The sequence below is a fragment of the Mesoplodon mirus genome (assembly GCF_964341445.2).
Source record: "Mesoplodon mirus genome assembly, chromosome: 16".
Taxonomy (NCBI): domain Eukaryota; kingdom Metazoa; phylum Chordata; class Mammalia; order Artiodactyla; family Ziphiidae; genus Mesoplodon; species Mesoplodon mirus.
The window spans coordinates 15228815-15247115 of NC_138992.1; the positions used below are offsets into that span (position 1 = coordinate 15228815).

Here is an 18301-nt window from a genome sequence, read left to right on the forward strand (position 1 = left end):
GAAAACTTCCTCTCTCCATTCCCCCCCCGTCCCCCTCCCATGGCCCCCGATGTCTACTTTTTAAACCATTGTTATGCATCTCCCTGAACCCATCAAGACGTTTCTGAAAAGTTGTGGGTAACGTGTTTGTTTGTTTTTTAATTTATTTATTTTTGGCTGCGTTGGTTCTTCGTTGCTGTGCGTGGGCTTTCTCTAGTTGCAGTGCGTGGGCTTCTCATTGCGGTGGCTTCTCTTGCTGCAGAGCACGGGCTCTAGGTGCGTGGGTTTCAGCAGTTGCAGCACACAGGCTCAGTAGTTGTGGCTCGCGGGCTTAGTTGCTCCGAGACATGTGAATCTACCCAGAACGGGGCTCGCATCCGTGTCCCCTGCGTTGGCAGGTGGATACTTAACCACTGAGCCACCAGGAAAGTCTGTGGGTAACATGTTTATGTCTGGTTGAGGAATCCTGTAGGTGGACAGAGCATGCTTTCTGCATAAAGAAATCTTGTGGCAAATCCTCCTACATCATGAATATTTAAACAGTAGATATTTATTAAGGCCTTTCTATGGTGTCACTCTGTGCAGGGCACAAAAATGTGTAAATCTCATTCTCTGCTTAAGCCAAGCCTTCAGTATAATGTGTATGTGTGTGTGTGTGTGTGTGTGTGTGTGTGTGTATATATATATATACACACACACACACACACATATACACAAATATATACATTGATCAATGCAAATTTGTAGTGCAGAGGAAGACTGCATTGGGATTTTAAAAAGGGAAGGTAGATTGGGGTATTTAGAGAATTAACAGCTATTAATTTAGGTTTTATAAATAAAGAGCTTTATCTTGGGTGAAAACTCCTTTGCCTGACTCAGTGGATTAGCTGGGACTCTCCATTCTTGCCCTGGCTTTCTGAGTGCAGTCAGCAGGACCTCCCTGAAATACTCATGCTCTTGGGCTCCCATTGTGAGTTGAGGGCACCATATTTTTTGGACCATTTAAACACGTACAAACCGGGACTTCCCTGATGGCACAGGGGTCAAGAATCTGCCTGCCAGTGCAGGAGACACGGGTTCGAGCCCTGGTCTGGGAACATCCCACATGCCATGGAGCAAGTAAGCCTGTGCGCCACAACTACAGAGCCTGCTCTCTAGAGCCTGCGAACCACAACTACTGAGCCCACGTGTCACAACTACTGAAGCCCGCACGCCTAGAGCCCGTGCTCCACAGCAAGAGAAGCCACCGCAATGAGAAGCCCATGCACCACAACGAAGAGTAACCTCTGCTCGCCGCAACCAGAGAAAGACCGTGACCAGCAACAAAGACCCAACGCAGCCAAAAGTAAAAATTAATTAATTAATTAAATTTTAAAAAATAAATAAATAAACATGTAAAAACCCTTCTTAGCTTGTGAGCCATACAAAAATACGTGGTAGTCCAGATTTGGTCCATGGATCACAGTTTGCCAACCTCTTATCTAATCTAAACTCTTCATTTTTCAATTAAGAAACCTAAGGCCCAGAGAGAGGGAGTGACTTCCTCAAGGACACACAGCAATGTTCCTGGAAGACATGGGACAGGGAACAAGCCTCGTGGTTCCCAGAGTCTGGCTCTGTTCACCACCCTGAACCAACCCAAGCTACAGACCACACAGAGGATGGAAGGTGCCTAAGACATTGCCTGCTCCAACCCTCTCTTTTTGAAGATGAAGGCTCTAAATCAATCATTTGGAGACCCTATCTCCAAGTCAGACATGTGAGGCCTTACCTTTATCTCCATCCTGTTCATTGGAGATTTTCTTCAAGTCGATGAAATGGGTTGCCAGCACTATATTATTCATGCTGCCTTCATCCCATACCTGGATTTTCACCCTCCGACACAAGGGAGGGAACATTTCCTTGAAAACCACCTGTTCGTGCCACACAGGATTGGCACAGTTCTTCTGCACTGTGGTTCGCCCCTAAAAAACAAAGCCAGGAAAATGTGAGCCACAGAAGGAAATGAAAGGGGCCCTTGACCGACTAAAGAAAACTCTTTACACCAGCTGGAAATATAAAGTGAGTTGTCAAAAATAATGAACCTGATTCCACCGACACCCATGGAAATCAGTTACACCCCATGAACATTACTGATGTCCTATTCTGTGCCAGACACTGTGCTGGGCATCTGGGACAAAGGTGAGTTGTCACAGGTCCTGCCCTCAGGAAGTTCTCATCATCCACTGGGTTGGGGTGAACTTGACACCTGTGTATGAAGGAGTGGCATACATCTCCAGGATTGCAGCAGATATAGTTAGAGCCTGACTTCATGTTTTATAAAAGTTGGACCTGGTGCAAATCCCGTCCCTAGTCTGGACCTCAGTTTCCTCGTCATACAATGGAGGTGGTGTCCTATATGGGGGTTATATATGTCCTATATATGCCAATGGGGTCCAAGATAGAAATAGTCCAAGGTTCACCCTGCCAAGGGGAGGGGCCAGGTGGAAACAATATGTGTGTCAGCTGAAGCTTCCAAGTCCGGCCAACCAGGATAAAGCTCTGACCATGTGCCCAGGCCCTAGCACTTCCAATAGCTCTTGAGCAGGGAACAGCTGGGAACAGGGATGTCCAGGCTTACGCAGGACAAGGACTAGCTGGGTAGATTGTAGAGCAGATTGAAAGGGAGGTGGTAATCCTCTGGGGACCGGGTACTGGGCAACAGCTCAGAGAAGCAGCCAGAGGTGAGGAAGGAGGCCTGCCTGCCTGGGTGCTGAACCGTGATCCTCCCCTCACTTCTCTCCACGAGCTCCAATGGTGAGGGAGTGGGTGACCCTCCACTACTTTCCTGCCATGTGATGTAAAGCCTTTTTGTGACAAGCTTCCTCTCTCTGGGCACTTCCTAATTTTGATTTTAACTTAATGTCATTTGACCAGCAGTGTCCTGGGTAAAGAGCAGGATTCCAGTCCAGGTCTGCCAGGATTGGTGATGACCCTTCCTCACCGTCTGCCCAGCAAAGGAGACCTCCACAAAGGGATCCACGAGGTCCTTACTGTCACCCACAAATGATTTGGTGATGTTCGCCATGATGCTGGAGTTCATTTTGGGCAACCCTTCAGCTTTGTAGAGTCTCACGTAGAATCTGGCCCAAGGTCTCTCTGATGGAAACCCTTGTGGGATCAGAAGGTTCCTTGGGGGGTACAAAAATAAGACATAAAAAAGCTTTCTCACTTGAAAGAGTAGAGAAAAGGTAGAGGCAATTTGGAGGCAGAAAGAAGAATTCTGATACAGGAGAAAAATCTGAAAAAATAGGATTCATCGCTAAAATGAGTTTGCTTTCTAGTGTAAATGACAGCACAGGGTATGAATAGAGTGAATGCAGTACTCCAATAAAAATTAATTTTTAAAAAATAGAGTGGGCTTCCCTGGTGGTGCAGTGGTTGAGAGTCCGCCTGCCGATGCAGGGGACACGGGTTCGTGCCCCGGTCCGGGAAGATCCCACATGCCGCGGAGCGGCTGGGCCCGTGAGCCATGGCCACTGAGCCTGCGCGTCCGGAGCCTGTGCTCCGCAAAGGGAGGGGCCACAAGAGTGAGAGGCCCGCGTACCGCAAAACAACCACAACAAAAATAGAGTGAATGCAAACTCGTTCAGGTCCTGGAATTAAAGAATAAACACTTAAGAGAGGCGCATCAAGTCTCCCCATTTTACAAGCTAGTGGCTGAAATTATTCTTCCTTCAAAGAAAAATCAACTAAATTCAGAGTAATAGGATAGGCTTAGGAATAGCTTATCTCTTATGGGTTATTATAGGAAGACAGGCTGCTCTCGTCCTAGAAGCTGACCTCCCAAAGGACAGTGATGCCTTTGATAAGACACAACGTGGTGCCTCTGACAGAGCAGAATCCCCACTGGACAGGCCTTGAACTTGGAAGTTCTCATGAACCCGTAAGGAAAGGGAGAAGAAAGAGACGTGGAAACTGGGACGTATCATTTCTCTCGCATGGTCCTCGATGGACCTGTCTCACTTTTCTACGTGCTCCTTGGCATCAGAGGCTTTGGGATGGCGCTTTAAGACATCTCCTTTCCCAGTCACGCTGATGTCACACCTCAGGTACCCTTTTGTGCCAGTCCTGATGTTGCCGGGGTCCATTAGCAGGGCCCACTTGTCGGAGAACTGATGACCTGCAAAACGTCCTGACAGCTCAGATATCCTGCACGGATGCACCCCGACGCTCCATCCAGTTCTCTTCCTACCCGAAGCCTCCCCACCCTTTACTCCCCAGGAGGGGCCAGCTCATCACAGTTATTTCCAAGTCTCGTGCTGCCTCTCTCTCTTCCTACCCACGTCTCCATCTTTTTCTCCAAACTGCCACAGGGAGTTGGGAAGCCTTCAATGTAGTGGAAATTGCCTGGACGGCAGTCTAGCTTTGACCGGAGAGGAGGACCTTAATGCAGTGTAGAAGCCACACATGATTTCACAGGCCATAAACGCTGCTCATGGATCTTTTTGTTTGACCTACACGGTGAGCCCAAACTTCAAAACTCTTACAAAATCTAGACTTCAGGCTTATCTTTTTAAAGACTGTTAGATCTGGCCACACGGAGCCCACATTTCCACACGACTGTAGGTGGTAAGGAGTTGAGTAGATGCTACTCCTTCCACAGGGGTTGTGAGCCCCGCCCCCCATTTCCCATAGCCTCCGTCACCCCTGACTGCATTAAACCCAGCCCACCGCACTCGGCGATGCTCACTGCCTGGCCCCCTTGGGGTCATGTGAGTTGGAATCACTGTTGAAGACAAGGGGCCCTTCATGAGAAGGCCTATGTGTGCTGCTGGTTCTGTTACTTATTAGCTCTTGACCTTGGACAGACTACCTAGCTCCTCTGACAAACCAGGGTTAATAGTAATAATTACAGCAAACCCACGTATGGCACGTCACAGTCATTATTCTGTGCTAGATCCTATAAAGTGCTTATGTATACATTCTTATGCATATATTCACTTACGTACATATTCACTTAATCCTCCAACAACCCTATAAAGGAGGTGCTATTTTATCCCCATTTTTACAGATGAGGAAACGGCAGCACAGAGAAGTCAAGTTATTACCCAAGGTTGCACAGCTAGGAAAGAGTAGAGTGGAATTTGAAGCCAGGCAATCTGGCCCCAGAGTCCATATTCTTAACTTCTACACCCTTCCAACTTTCCTTCTTGTGTCTCGCAGCAGTAAATTGGACAGAATTTGTGAAAAAAAATTTTTTAACTGCTCAGATGTATGAACATATAAGATATTTGTATCATTAGATTGTGAACTTTGAGTAAAAGAGCCATGTCTTGCTCCACTTTGTAAAACTGGTGCTCAGTGTTATTGAATAAATGGATACATGGAAGAACGCATAAACTAACTGACCTTCAGGTGTCACAGTAAGAGAAGAGTAACAGAGAGAGATTGGGAGGCAATGCTTTCTCACCAGGTTGGTTGTACACAGTCCCCAGGTCCACTTTGAAGGAGCCGATCAATACACCTCCTATCAGCTTGTGGTGAAAGACCTGGAGAGAGATGGAGTGGTGAGTCCGACAACACTAGATTTCTCTTTGAGGATAAATCTGTGAAATGGGTTCATGACAAACCAATTCAAAGTGGATTCTAGGCCTTGAACCTTGTCTGGCCTTCACACTTATCTGGAACACAGTGACATTTGGTTATCAAACCTCAGGGCTGGCTGTACAGGGCGTCCAAAGTATTGCAGCTGTACCTCATCTCCTAGCAGGATTTTAGCTAATTTTCTATTGAAGGACACCTATCAAATCTCACTGCCTAAAACGTGTTTTTTGCTTGTTTGTCTGTTTGTTTGTTTGTTTGTAGCCAAAACGAACTCTAGGGCAGCCCACTCTTCAAACCCATCTCTGCCTTTTGAAATGTTATCCATCTTTAAATGCCTAGAGCAAATGTTGCCTCCTCTGAGCAGCCCTCCCTGATCCTCTGCAGATGAAAGTATTCCCTTTCTCTCCTAAAATCCCACAACACTTTGCTCACAACTTTCTCAGAGAACTCATGCTTATTGCCTTGAGAAGTTTTGGACATGTACAATAGTCAGAACAAAGGAGGCTGTCATCCTCAATATTTTGTCTGATTAGAAGTCAGCAGCGTGCCTGGCTGGTTACAGCAGCACATTTTTATGTTAATACTATTAAGATTAGGAAGTTCTAAAGGAAGCTGGCAGAGCTGGGCCTGAGTCCAGAAGTCACACTGCATGAAAAATTGCTGAAGAATCAGGAGTAGTTTAACTTTTTTTTTTTTTTTTTGTGGTACGCGGGCCTCTCACTGTTGTGGCCTCTCCCGTTGCGGAGCACAGGCTCCAGATGCACAGGCTCAGCGGCCATGGCTCACGGGCCCAGCCGCTCCGCGGCATATGGGATCTTCCCAGAGCGGGGCACGAACCTGTGTCCCCTGCATCGGCAGGCGGACTCTCAACCACTGTGCCACCAGGGAAACCCCCAGTAGTTTAATTTTTAACCCAGAAAAGAGAAAACTGAGAGTTTGGAAGAAGAGCAATGGTAACTCAAGTTTCTTCAACACTTGAAAATACTGCCATCTAGAAGAGGGAGTAGGATCCCTGTGTGGTTCCCAAGCTACAGGAAGAGAGATTTCAGCTCACTATAAAGGCAATTTTTATAACAGAACTTCCCAGCAATGGAATGGGCTACTCTAGAAGTAGTGACCTCCCCATCTCTGGATATAATCAAGTAGTGCCCAAGAACCCCATGTCATGTGTCATGGAGGTGGTGGAGAGGGATTCCTACGCCAGCTGGAAGTTGGACTAGATGGTCTCTGAGGCTTCCTTGTAACTGTAAGATTCTATGCGTTCCTTGATTCAAGTACAGTTGCCTACCTTCTTCTACCCATCACATGGCCTTGTTCGTAATAAACACTCAATACACGTTCAGTGAGTTAATGAGTGATTGACTAATTGAATGATGGATGAGTGAGAGAGTTTCGTAGCTTCTGAACAGATCCTTTTGAAAGAGGCAGTAGGAAACAACACATTCAACTGATTTCCAAAAATGAAGAAAATGAGAGCCCTTCCCAGCTCCCTTCCCGCTCTTCCTCCCTTGTCTAAAGTTTGCAAGGGTGTTAGAGAACAAAGGGGAAGTAAGGACAGTTTGGCTTCAGTTGAGGAGCTATTTAAGTCCACAGGCACAAAACTCACCTCAAACCCCTCATGCTTAGAGCTGCTACTGCAGCTTCCCAAAGCCCTGAGCAAGAACACGAGCTTTACTCAAGCTCTCTTCTCAGATCAAAGGCTTCTTGGTCCCTGTGGGCATAATGAGCCAGAGCCCCAGACGGATATTTATTTATTTATTTATTTATTTATTTATTTTGTGCGGTACGCGGGCCTCTCACTGTTGTGGCCGCTCCCGTTGTGGAGCACAGGCTCCGGACGCGTAGGCTCAGCGGCCATGGCTCACAGGCCCAGCCGCTCCGCAGCATGTGGGATCTTCCCGGACCGGGGCACAAACCTGTGTCCCCTGCATCGGCAGGCGGACTCTCAACCACTGAGCCACCAGGGAAGCCCCAGACGGATTTTTAAATAACAGGAGGCCTCCTCAAATCATCCACCCAGTGTGAGCACCAGGCAATGCTGGTGTGGTCAAGCATTAGGTTACAAGGACAAGGGCATCTCACACACAGAGAGAAGGGGGCCCTGCATGCCTGGGGCCACTGTCAAGGGAAGGTGGTCTTTGGCACCACCAGGGTCTGCTACAGCCTGGCTGTCCCAACAGCATTTGCTTACAGCACTGGCCCACTTCTCTCACATGGAATTTTTTCTGGACATGCTAACTTTTGGTTCATGGACTAACAGAAAACATATTAAACACTCCCTTTTCAAGGGTAGTTTTCCCTTTAAAATCTTCAGTCTCTATCCCCAAGTGTCTTTTAGGGAGACCAAAGTATTCTTTTCTTCCAAGTGAGGAGAACAGAGATAGGCAATACCAGCTTTGATCCTCTGCTAAAAATCCACTTGCCCCGCAGCGAGTCATGACCCTTGTCTATGATGCCATATAAAACCTAGCTATTGGACTTCCCTGGTGGCGCAGTGGTTAAGAATCCTCCTGCCAATGCAGGGGACGTGGATTCCATCCCTGGTCCAGGAAGATCCCACATGCCGCGGAGCAACTAATCCCATATTCCACAGCTACTGAGCCTGCACTCCAGAGCCCGCAAGCCACAACTACTGAGCCCACGTGCCACAACTACCGAAGCACACGCACCTAGAGCCTGTGCTCCGCAGCAAGAGAAGCCACCACAATGAGAAGCTCCTCACCTCAACGAAGAGTAGCCACCGCTCGCTGCAACTAGAGAAAGCCCACACGCAGCAACAAAGACCCAATGCAGCCAAAAAGTAATTAATTAAAAAAAACCCTAGCTATTAACTATTCATCTGCACTCTAGACAGTTCCCTAGGAGCCTGTTATAAAGCCAATCCCACAAACAGGTGGTTGCCTGAGTGTTGCAATGAGACATCCTGGGCAATGTCCCAGGTCCTGAAATATCTTCTCACCACCTGTCATCACGCCTGAAATTCATGTGTGAAGAATGTTTGGGTCCTAGTGACTTTTTATTCCTCAAGAGTCACATTCTTCAAGTACCCCCGGGAAAGAGGATATCATGATTCCACTATTACCTAAGCCTTAATGTACGACTTATATATAATATGCATACATATAATGTAATGTAGTATAATATAGTATAATTTATATAATAGAGATTGAGTGGGTGATAATGATAGGTAAGGAAGTCTTCAAGACAAGTTTTGCCATCTTCATAACTCTGCTCAGGGTTGGTGTCACTGTTCAAAACATTTCCTCATTCTCCACACATCTTACATTGTCACATACAGTAGGAATTCTGTTCTTTCAGAATTTATTGGGGAGAGAGCACCTACTCTTCAACCCCCCTGCCCATCCCCACCACACTAAGGCATACACACCCCCACTGTGCGCTTCATGGGAGAAGCAGAGATTTCTCAGACTGGTGAGATGGATGCAATGAGCCATCCACAGCTCTCTGTTCCTTTACTGAGTGGTGTGATGTGAAGTTGGCAGTGATCCTGGTTGGCCTGCCCTACCCTCATTTGGACTAATACGGCTTCAACACGGGCACTTTCCTTCTCATTCCTGCCCTCTACAGGGTGGGCCAACCTAGTAAGGCACCTGTGTGGACCAGGAAGCTCTCTCCATCTCTACTCCTCAGACTTGATCTGTGGAGACAGGAAGTCACCCGCAGGGCTGAGGAAGGCTCTTTGTAGCAGACCCGACCCGCCGTGGGCAGGTCCTGATGTTTACACTCAGAGACAACTATTAAGACTCCAAATGGCAACCACTTGCTCCAAATCACATTTTCCAGCTCAGCATTATGGATATATTGGGTTGCTTCCTGCTTCTTGTTCCTATTTCTCTATTTATTACCAAATAGGAGGGGAATGGGGGTTGTGACTAATTATTATTAGTGTGGCTATCACCCCAAGAGAGAAATACTAACATTTGCTTGATAAAAAGAAAGAAATCAACTCAAAATGGCAATCTATTAAGATGTCATTTATACTTCACATATATATTTCACATTCCCACATTAGTCAGCTACACAATGGCTTGATGGTAGCTTACAACTTGCTTCCAGCAAGTATAGAACCTTTCTTGAGTCTGTTTTCCTTCCCAGATGCCTCTGCACTGATTATTTCAAGTTCTATTCTGTTGGTTTCAAGCTCAACAACCCACACTCACACTCCTGAATCTATTCATTCCTAAACAACTGAGCTGCCCTAGAGAGTTCCCAAAGCCTAGAATCTCTTCCACCTCCCCTCACCCCGACCAGCAATGATATACTTACTGAGATTTTGATGATCTTGTCAAAAAGATGCAACTGAGGCCCAATGAAGTCGAAGACAAAGTACTGGAAAACATAAAGTTCATTCTGACCATAAATTCCTGGCTTGCATGTAAGAACTCTGTTCTTGGAATAGATTTAGATCTGCATTTTTCTAACAAATTGCTGCAAAGTTGTCAATGACATAACTGTATCATCAATTGATTGGCCCTCCCCTACTGAAAGTCATTTAATTTGTTTTCAATTTTTTTCAAATAGAAAAAGAAAGTATCACCAATTACATCTTTATACAACATATTTGTAAGTTTTCCTCTAAAATGGACATGAGAATTGGAATTGTTGGGTCATGGCTTGTGTGCCTGTAAATTTTTAGTAGCTAGCATAAAACTTTTTTCCAAAGGAGCTAAGCCATTTTACATTCCCACTGGCAGCATATGAAAATAGCCATTCCCTTGCCAACCCTTGAACTTTCAATTCTTTTACATTTATCTATCTATCTATCTACCTATCTATCTATTTATCTGTTGCCTATATATAATGATGAGTGAAAGTATATCACAGTGTGGTTTTAATTTGGAGTGAACTTGATTAAAATCTGATTTTCTCAGGATTTTTCAGCTTCAAACATCCCTGTGAAATCCCCAAGACTGACCAGGGAAAGAATGAAAAGAAATTATGCATAAGGGAGATTTCTAATTTGAGGAAAGCAATTGAATTCTAGAGTTGAAGAAAATATATAGACTGCTCTCCATATTCTACAGTTAAAGAGACTGAAGATGAAAGAATTTAAAAGACATGTCTGGAGTCATATAGCTAGTTATCGCTGGGCTGGGGGCCAAAGCTGAGTTCTCCTGAAGTTACTATAAAAGGAATTCAAGTGCTAGATGTTTCACCACTGGAACTTTATTTAGTGCCTCCCAAATGTGAGGTAGGAGGCTCCTCATGTAGAAAACTGGTGTAGTGCTTTGCTGTGGGTTGTGTGTTTTGAGGACTGATAGGGTTGGGGGAGGCTGGTAGGAAGTTGTTTCATGGATTGTTTTGTGTTTGAGCTGCAAGATGGAGGAATGACACAAGGACATTAAAGACGAAAATGACAGCAGTAGGAAAGGGAGAAGTGATCACTAACAGCCTGCTGTTAAAGGCAACACAGAAAAACCAAAACGTGAAAGCTGAAAGATGTCATCATATACCATAATAAGAGACGTTCAAAATGGCCGTTCTTCAATATCAATGAAAAGTTACGTTATGTTCAGTGTCTCCTGTTTAAGAGAACAGGAAACTATGTATTACATTTCAGGAAGTTTTTCATATATATATTCAAACTTTTTAAGAGCTTCGGTGTTCAGAATTTCTTTTATGTTCAAAACACTTGCATGAAGTTCTTCATTCTCTAGTGTATGAGATGCGGGGGTTCCTTTGGACCAATAAATTAGTTCTAATGTTTATTGCCTTCCACTGAGTTTCACATACAGTATTTCAGATTTAGCTGCCTCACATATGTTCCCTGGACCTCTGAACCCACACACATTTTTCTAGCTGGTAAATATTCCCCAGCCTCTACTAACTGGTTCCTTCAACATCTGATGACCTTTGGGCTTGAAAAATTAGAGTCCAAATCTGTAACAAAGATTTTTAATTCCACTTCTTTGTTTTTTACTTGATTTCCCAATGATTACACTTAGCCTAGTTGAATGTCATTTAGATCCAGGACTTGTATGCACAAAGCAAACATTAATATAATCGTCAACAAATCTATAGAGCTTTGCAGTTTTAAAGCATTTTCATGCACGTTATTTCATATCACATTCAGGCCGAAAGATGTTATGGAGGTGAAGCATAGAACAGAAAGGAGAAAACTGTCACTTAAACACAACGTAAAAGTCTCAGAGGCGAAAATGATAAAGAGGAAAGGAGTTAACAGCTCAAAGTTGATTTGGGAATTTTCTATATATTTTACTATGCATACTCTATCTGCCTGCCTTTTCAATTACCACTCTCATTAAAAAATTAATTAAAGGGCTTCCCTGGTGGCGCAGTGGTTGAGAGTCTGCCTGCCTATGCAGGGGACACGGGTTCGTGCCCCAGTCTGGGAGGATCCCACATGCCACGGAGCGGCTGGGCCTGTGAGCCATGGCCGCTGAGCCTGCGCGTCCGGAGCCTGTGCTCTGCAACGGGAGAGGCCACAACAGTGAGAGGCCCGCGCACCGCAAAAAAAAAAAAAAAAAAAAAAAATTAATTAAGAGTTTACTGCATTTTTTGACAATTCATGGTGTTGAAGTGCCTCGGGGTGAACAAGTACTCCTGCACACTGTTAGATGGAGTACAAATTGTTACCTTTTTGGAGGGTAATGTGCTCATATCCAATTTTAAATGCATATACTCTTCACCCTAGTTATGCCATTTAAATATCATTATAAGTAGTATCCAAAGGCTGAAAAAAATTTTAATATCCATCAGTGAGAGATCGGTGTAGTAAATTATAATATATCAATGCAATGGAAAACTCTACAGCAAAGAAGGAAAAATGAGATTGAACTATATGTCTTTTATATATATATATATATAAATTTATTTATTTACTTTTTTTTTTTTTTTTGGCTGTGTTGGGTCTTTGTTGCTGCCCATGGGCTTTCTCTAGTTGCAGCGAGCGGGGGCTTCTCTTCGTTGTGGTGCATGGGCTTTTCATTGTGGTGGCTTCTCTTATTGTGGAACACGGGCTCTAGGCATGCGGGCTTCAGTAGTTGTGGCTCGTGGTCTCTAGAGCACAGGCTTAGTAGCTGTGGCACACGGGCTTAGTTGCTCCGCAGCATGTGGGATCTTCCCGAATCAGGGCTTGAACCTGTGTCCCCTGCATTGGCAGGAGGATTCTCAACCACTGCACCACCAGGCAAGCCCTGAACTATATGTCTAGATACAGACTAATCTCCAAGATACATTGTTTTGTGAAAAGACCGAGGTCCAGGACAGTGTGTATAGAATGCTACCATTTGGCTACAGTATCTGTTTGTATTCTTATGCAGGCCTCAAATATCTCTGCAAAGGATACACAAATGCGTGGGGAGAATGGCTGTCTCCAGGGAGGGGCACTAAGGGATTAGATAGAGATCAAAGATCAGGGGGAAACACATATATCGTATATATTTTCACATATATCATTTTAAACTCTGTATCTCTGACCATTTTTAAAAATTGTTGAATCTTTTTATTTAAAAACAAGAATTTAGTGTGTATAAATTTAGAAGCTTTGTGTCTCTCTTTGATGCTTTCCTTTACAATTTTTGCGCTGCTTAGAAAAATACCACTGTTGTACCTTCCAACACAGCTTGCCTATTTCAAAATTAATAATTAAATTTTCAATGTTTCTGCTATGCAAAAGAATGTATATCTTCTCCCTAACCAGCACAGTTATTGGATATAAACTCAGAGCTTATGACAGATGAAGATGAGTTTATAAGAAATTGGTACAAGCACTATGGAAAACAGTATGGAGGTTCCTTAAAAAATTAAAAACAGAACTACCATAGGATCCAGCAATTCTACTTCTGAGTATCTGAATAAAACAAATACACTAATTTGAAAATGTATATGCATCCCTATGTTCATTGCAGCATTATTTACAATAGCCAAGATATGGAAGCAACTAAGTGTCCATCAACAGATGAATGGATAAAGAAAATGGGGTACATATACACAATAGAATATTTCTCAATCATAGAAAATACTGAAATCTTGCCATTTGCGATAGCATGGGTGGAACTGGCGGGTAGTATGCTAAGTGAAATAAGTCAGATGGAGAAAGAGAAATACCATATGATTTCACTTATATGTGGAATCTAAAAAACAAAACAAAGGAACAACGTACAAAACAGAAAGAGACTCACAAATACAAAGAACAAATTGGTGTTTGCCAGAGGGCAGGGGTATTGGGGGGATGTGTGAAATAGGTGAAGGGGACTAAGAGGTATAAACTACCAGCTATAAAGTAAATAAGTCACAGGGATGTAAAGCACAGCACAGAAAATATAGTCAATAATATTGTAATAACTTTGTATGGTGACAGATGGTAATCAGACTTACTGCAGTGATCATTTCATAATGTATTTAAAAATTGCATTACTATGTTGTACACCTAAAACTAATATGATATTGTAAGTCAGTTATACTCCAGTAAATATTATTTTAAAGAAATAAGAAAATGGATCTATTGAAAACACAGCAATGAATTCAATATCAGGAGGAATTCCTTGCCTCTCCTTTCCACTGTCTGTTAAATTTTGTAAGGTGGCTCCACGTTAGCTTTTCTATTTGACTGAAGAATGCTGCAGAGTGGTGGTGAAGAGTGTGCTGGTGGAGAGGAAGTTGGGGACCTCCGTGACTTACTTCATTGTAAAATGGGCTGTTGGTTCCTTCCTTCACTGTGCTTTGCTTCTTCTCATCCCCAATTTCAATGATCACAACTGGGTTGATGTTCTCACCCACCAGCTGGTGGGCTTCAGTGATGTTTATGGCAATCTACAACACAAAGCAGCATGTACACCCTCTGGGTCTGACTGTTCATTCACACAAGAAGAGCTGGGGGAGGCTTGGTAGGAAGAGCTCATCACTTACTTGGTAATTTTGGGATCTGACCTCCCCATCGTGGATCTTAGTCAACAGTTTTGATCTATTGAAAGAAAGTTTAACATATTTGTTTCATTAAGTAAGAACCTACCTTAGATCCATAAGCCGTGATAATATTTTCCCAGGTATTTCCACATGCTTTTATTTATATCACATATTCTCTCTCCATCTCTGGAGGAGATAAGTATAGATGGACACATGACTTAACCTCTCTATGACTCAGTTTTCCCATCCTAAAAAATGGCACTAGGGGCTTCCCTGGTGGCGCAGTGGTTGAGAGTCCGCCTGCCGATGCAGGGGACACCGGTTTGTGCCCTGGTCCGGGAAGATACCACATGCCGCGGAGCGGCTGGGAGCGTGAGCCACGGTCGCTGGGCCTGCGCGTCCGGAGCCTGTGCTCCACAACGGGAGAGGCCACAACAGTGAGAGGCCCGCGTACCGCAAAAAAAAAAAAAAAAAAAAAAAAAAGGCACTAATAATAGCCCTTACCACAAGCAGTGATTGCTACAAGTAAAAGATGTAAGACATAGAAAGGTTTAACCCAGTTCCTGGCAAGACCACATGTCAGTTCTTATTGTGAGCATGATTATCAGTATCATTTATTTTTTATTATACAGAATGAGAAACTGAGATGCCTCAGCAAATCAGTGGCAGAGCTGGGTCTAAATAAGGATCTCCCTAATCTGCTGTCTGATCCTATCCAGAGGACCAATTTGCCATTTCTGGTAAATGTAGCAATTCTGAGTTTCGTGATTGCTTTTGAAAAAAAAAAGAAAATTGGTAAAAAAGAAAATTGCAAAGAATGACCAAGATGTCATCTCAGCGAGGTTTCACATTCCAGGGGATTTCATTGATCTGGACTGTCATGAGAAATTGAAAACAGATGTGCAACACCTGGGCATCTAGAAATTGGATAATAACATAAAGAGGTGAAGAATCCCTGTTGCCACAGAAGCAGCAATGGGTGGGATGTAAACTGAGCTTGAGTTCCTATTGAATTTTATTCTCTTGCCTTCTAGCAATACCGCTGCATTTGACTTCATTCCATTTCTGCTGATTATAATTGAGTCCAGTAGAGAACAGAGTAAACTAGTAAAAGTCTCAAGGCTTTGGAGTCAGGCCGATCTGAATTAGAATATTTGTTTTCCCCAATTTTGTGCTATTAGCCTTAATTTCTTCATCTAAAAATAGAAATAATAATTTCTACCACATAGGGTTGCTTTTAGGATTAAAAGAAATATTGCATGTAGGAAAGGGTAGATATCAAAGGGTATCTGTTCATCAATAAAATGGCAAACCTGTACTGAGCATTTACCATGTGAAAGCTCTGTGCTAGTCTCAGAGGAAAAACAAACATGAACAAGCCATCATCTTGGTCCTTGCAGAGCTAGCAAGCTATCCAAGGGAGAGAGGACCAAAGCAGATAAAGGGAGAACTATTAAGTGTAAGACATGTCGTAGAAAAAAATGTGATAGAACTTCAGAGGAGAGAGAAATTTGTGAGAGCCGAAGTAAGCAACAAAGACATCACTACAGAGGTCAGATTTGAATTGAACATTGGTAGGTGGGTGGAATTTTAATTGATGGAGGATGCACTGGCCAGGAGAAAGAAAAAGGCTAGTACTTCTTCCTTCTCTTTCTCTTGCCTTCCTCCACTAATTCTATGCCATTATCTTAGTGGAATAAATGGCAAAGGATCCATTAAAGGATATTAAAAAATAACTGAAGTCCTGATTTTGGGGTTTGGGGGTGGTAGTTGTCATGGTGCCGTGTAGGGGGAAGGAGACATTGCAGTGAGTATGAGTGTACAAACTTCACATCTTCTTTTAAGGGTCAAGCTCTGAGCTATCACCTTTTCTGATTTCCGTCTGTCTCCCGCCCCCTGCCCCCCTCCCCTTACATACATACACTGTGTACCATCCTGTCACAGCCCAGTAATACCACCTCAGGATGTGCCACACAAGGAAGCACTAATTTGCCCTACTGATAATAACAGCTCTGAGTGGAAAAGGAAGGGATGGCATGAGGAATTATCATTAGTAAGAAATTGACATAAACAAATATGGTAGACTGAAAGTATTGATAGCCCCAGTTAATGGCTTCCTTGTATCCAGGACTTTTACCCTGTAACTCGTAATCTCCTCTTGCTGTGACATGGGCTAGACTTGTGACTTGCATTGGCTGACAGAATGCAGCAGAAATGACTTTTGCCAATTCCAAGCCTGGGCTCAAGAGATCTTGTGTACTTCCACTTTCTCTCCTGGAACCCTGCCATCACCACCATTGGAATAAGCTTGGAATAGCCTGCTGGAGGATCTAATACTGTATGGAGGAGAGGCCAGTGGTCCCAGGTAAAGCAATACTGGACCAGCCCACCAGCAACCAACAATCAAACTAAAATCAGCAGAACTGCCAAATGACAACAGACACATCAGTCATATACCTGTGACTATCTGGAACCAGTAAAACTACCCAAACTAACCCACAGACTCATGAACAATGATAAGTGCTTATATTAAGCCACTGAGCTTAGGGGTTATTTGTTACACACCTATAGCTAACTGATACAACAAATTGCATGCAGAAGGCCAGTTTGTTCTGACTTTTTGTTGGGTAGTATAAGAACCACTTTCTCATTTGGGACAAACACAAAGCCAAGACATCTAGCATCTTGATGAATTAAAGAGCAGGTGAGGGACAGCACCTGGTTCTGTCTCCTGTTGCTGCTGTCATTCCTGAGCAATGAGGGACATGAATACCTTAACTCAGGAAATTTAAGACTAGACGTTGGTAGAGCCGGGACCCTGGCCAGCACTGCCATAGAGAAAGTAGAGGAGACAAAACCCTCAGTCTTCCTGCCTCAGACCTTCAGCTCCTGTAGACGGTGACTAGGTGTTATTCTCTGTTCTCCCAGAGCCTGCAGGAGTACCTGGCAGAGGGGAGGTGCTAGCAAATGTGTGCTGATTGCCTGTATCAATACTGTACCTTCTCTTTGGAGGATCTGAGGGGACAGGAGAGATGGAAGCATTGTCAGAAATCAGATCTCCTCCCAGGCCTTCCTGGTGAGAAGGCCCCTCCTGTGGTGCTTCTGCTTCACCTTGACCATCTAGAAAAGCAAACAAAAGGGACAGATCTATTAAATATAACACACCGTGGCAATATGAGCCTCAACTCTGTGTCCAGGCTACGCCAGTCACCACCGTAAGGCATGCAAGGACTGGTCAAAGACAGTCCTTGACCGCATGGACCTTAACATCTTATTGACAGAAAAGCCAGACACATACTATGTATCTTCTGTTTCCATAAAAGAGAGAGAAGGGGCTTCCCTGGTGGCGCAGTGGTTGAGAGTCTGCCTGCCGATGCAGGGGACACGGGTTCGTGCCCCGGTCCGGGAGGATCCCGCATGCCGCGGAGTGGCTGGGCCCGTGAGCCATGGCCACTGAGCCTGCGTGTCCGGAGCCTGTGCTCTGCAACGGGAGAGACCACAGCAGTGAGAGGCCCACATACCGGGGAAAAAAAAAAAAAGAGAGGAGTAGATTTGTATGCCTGGTATTTGGAATTATGGATTATGAATTTAAAGATATGCTTTCAAGTCATGACCTTGTCACACTGACTTTAGACAACTAATTTATTCCCTCTAAACCTCATTAGCAAAATGTAGTGTGAATCACCTGAGAAGCTGTTAAAATGCAGATTCTGATTCAGTAGGTCTGGGGTGGGGCCCAAGATCCTGCATTTCTAAAAGCAAGGTCCCAGGTGAGGCCATTTTGGCTGTCTGAGGGCTAGTTTTGAGTAGCAAGGTGTCATAGGTTGAATAATGTTCCCCAAAGAGA

The 18301-nt window shown here is 44.1% G+C and overlaps 1 protein-coding gene across 1 annotated transcript in view; it reads right to left on the reverse strand.

The window, feature by feature from the left end:
- Window positions 1-18301, reverse strand: part of FER1L6 (fer-1 like family member 6) — a gene marked incomplete at its 5' end in the record, with an annotated part of 157026 nt that overhangs the window by 106150 nt on the left and 32575 nt on the right. The window contains 8 exons of the mRNA XM_082601582.1: window positions 1751-1943; window positions 2963-3149; window positions 3985-4141; window positions 5432-5510; window positions 9853-9915; window positions 14230-14361; window positions 14458-14512; window positions 17454-17574. Coding sequence (XP_082457708.1) covers window positions 1751-1943; window positions 2963-3149; window positions 3985-4141; window positions 5432-5510; window positions 9853-9915; window positions 14230-14361; window positions 14458-14512; window positions 17454-17574 — 987 coding nt within the window. The remainder of the gene's footprint in view (window positions 1-1750; window positions 1944-2962; window positions 3150-3984; window positions 4142-5431; window positions 5511-9852; window positions 9916-14229; window positions 14362-14457; window positions 14513-17453; window positions 17575-18301) is intronic.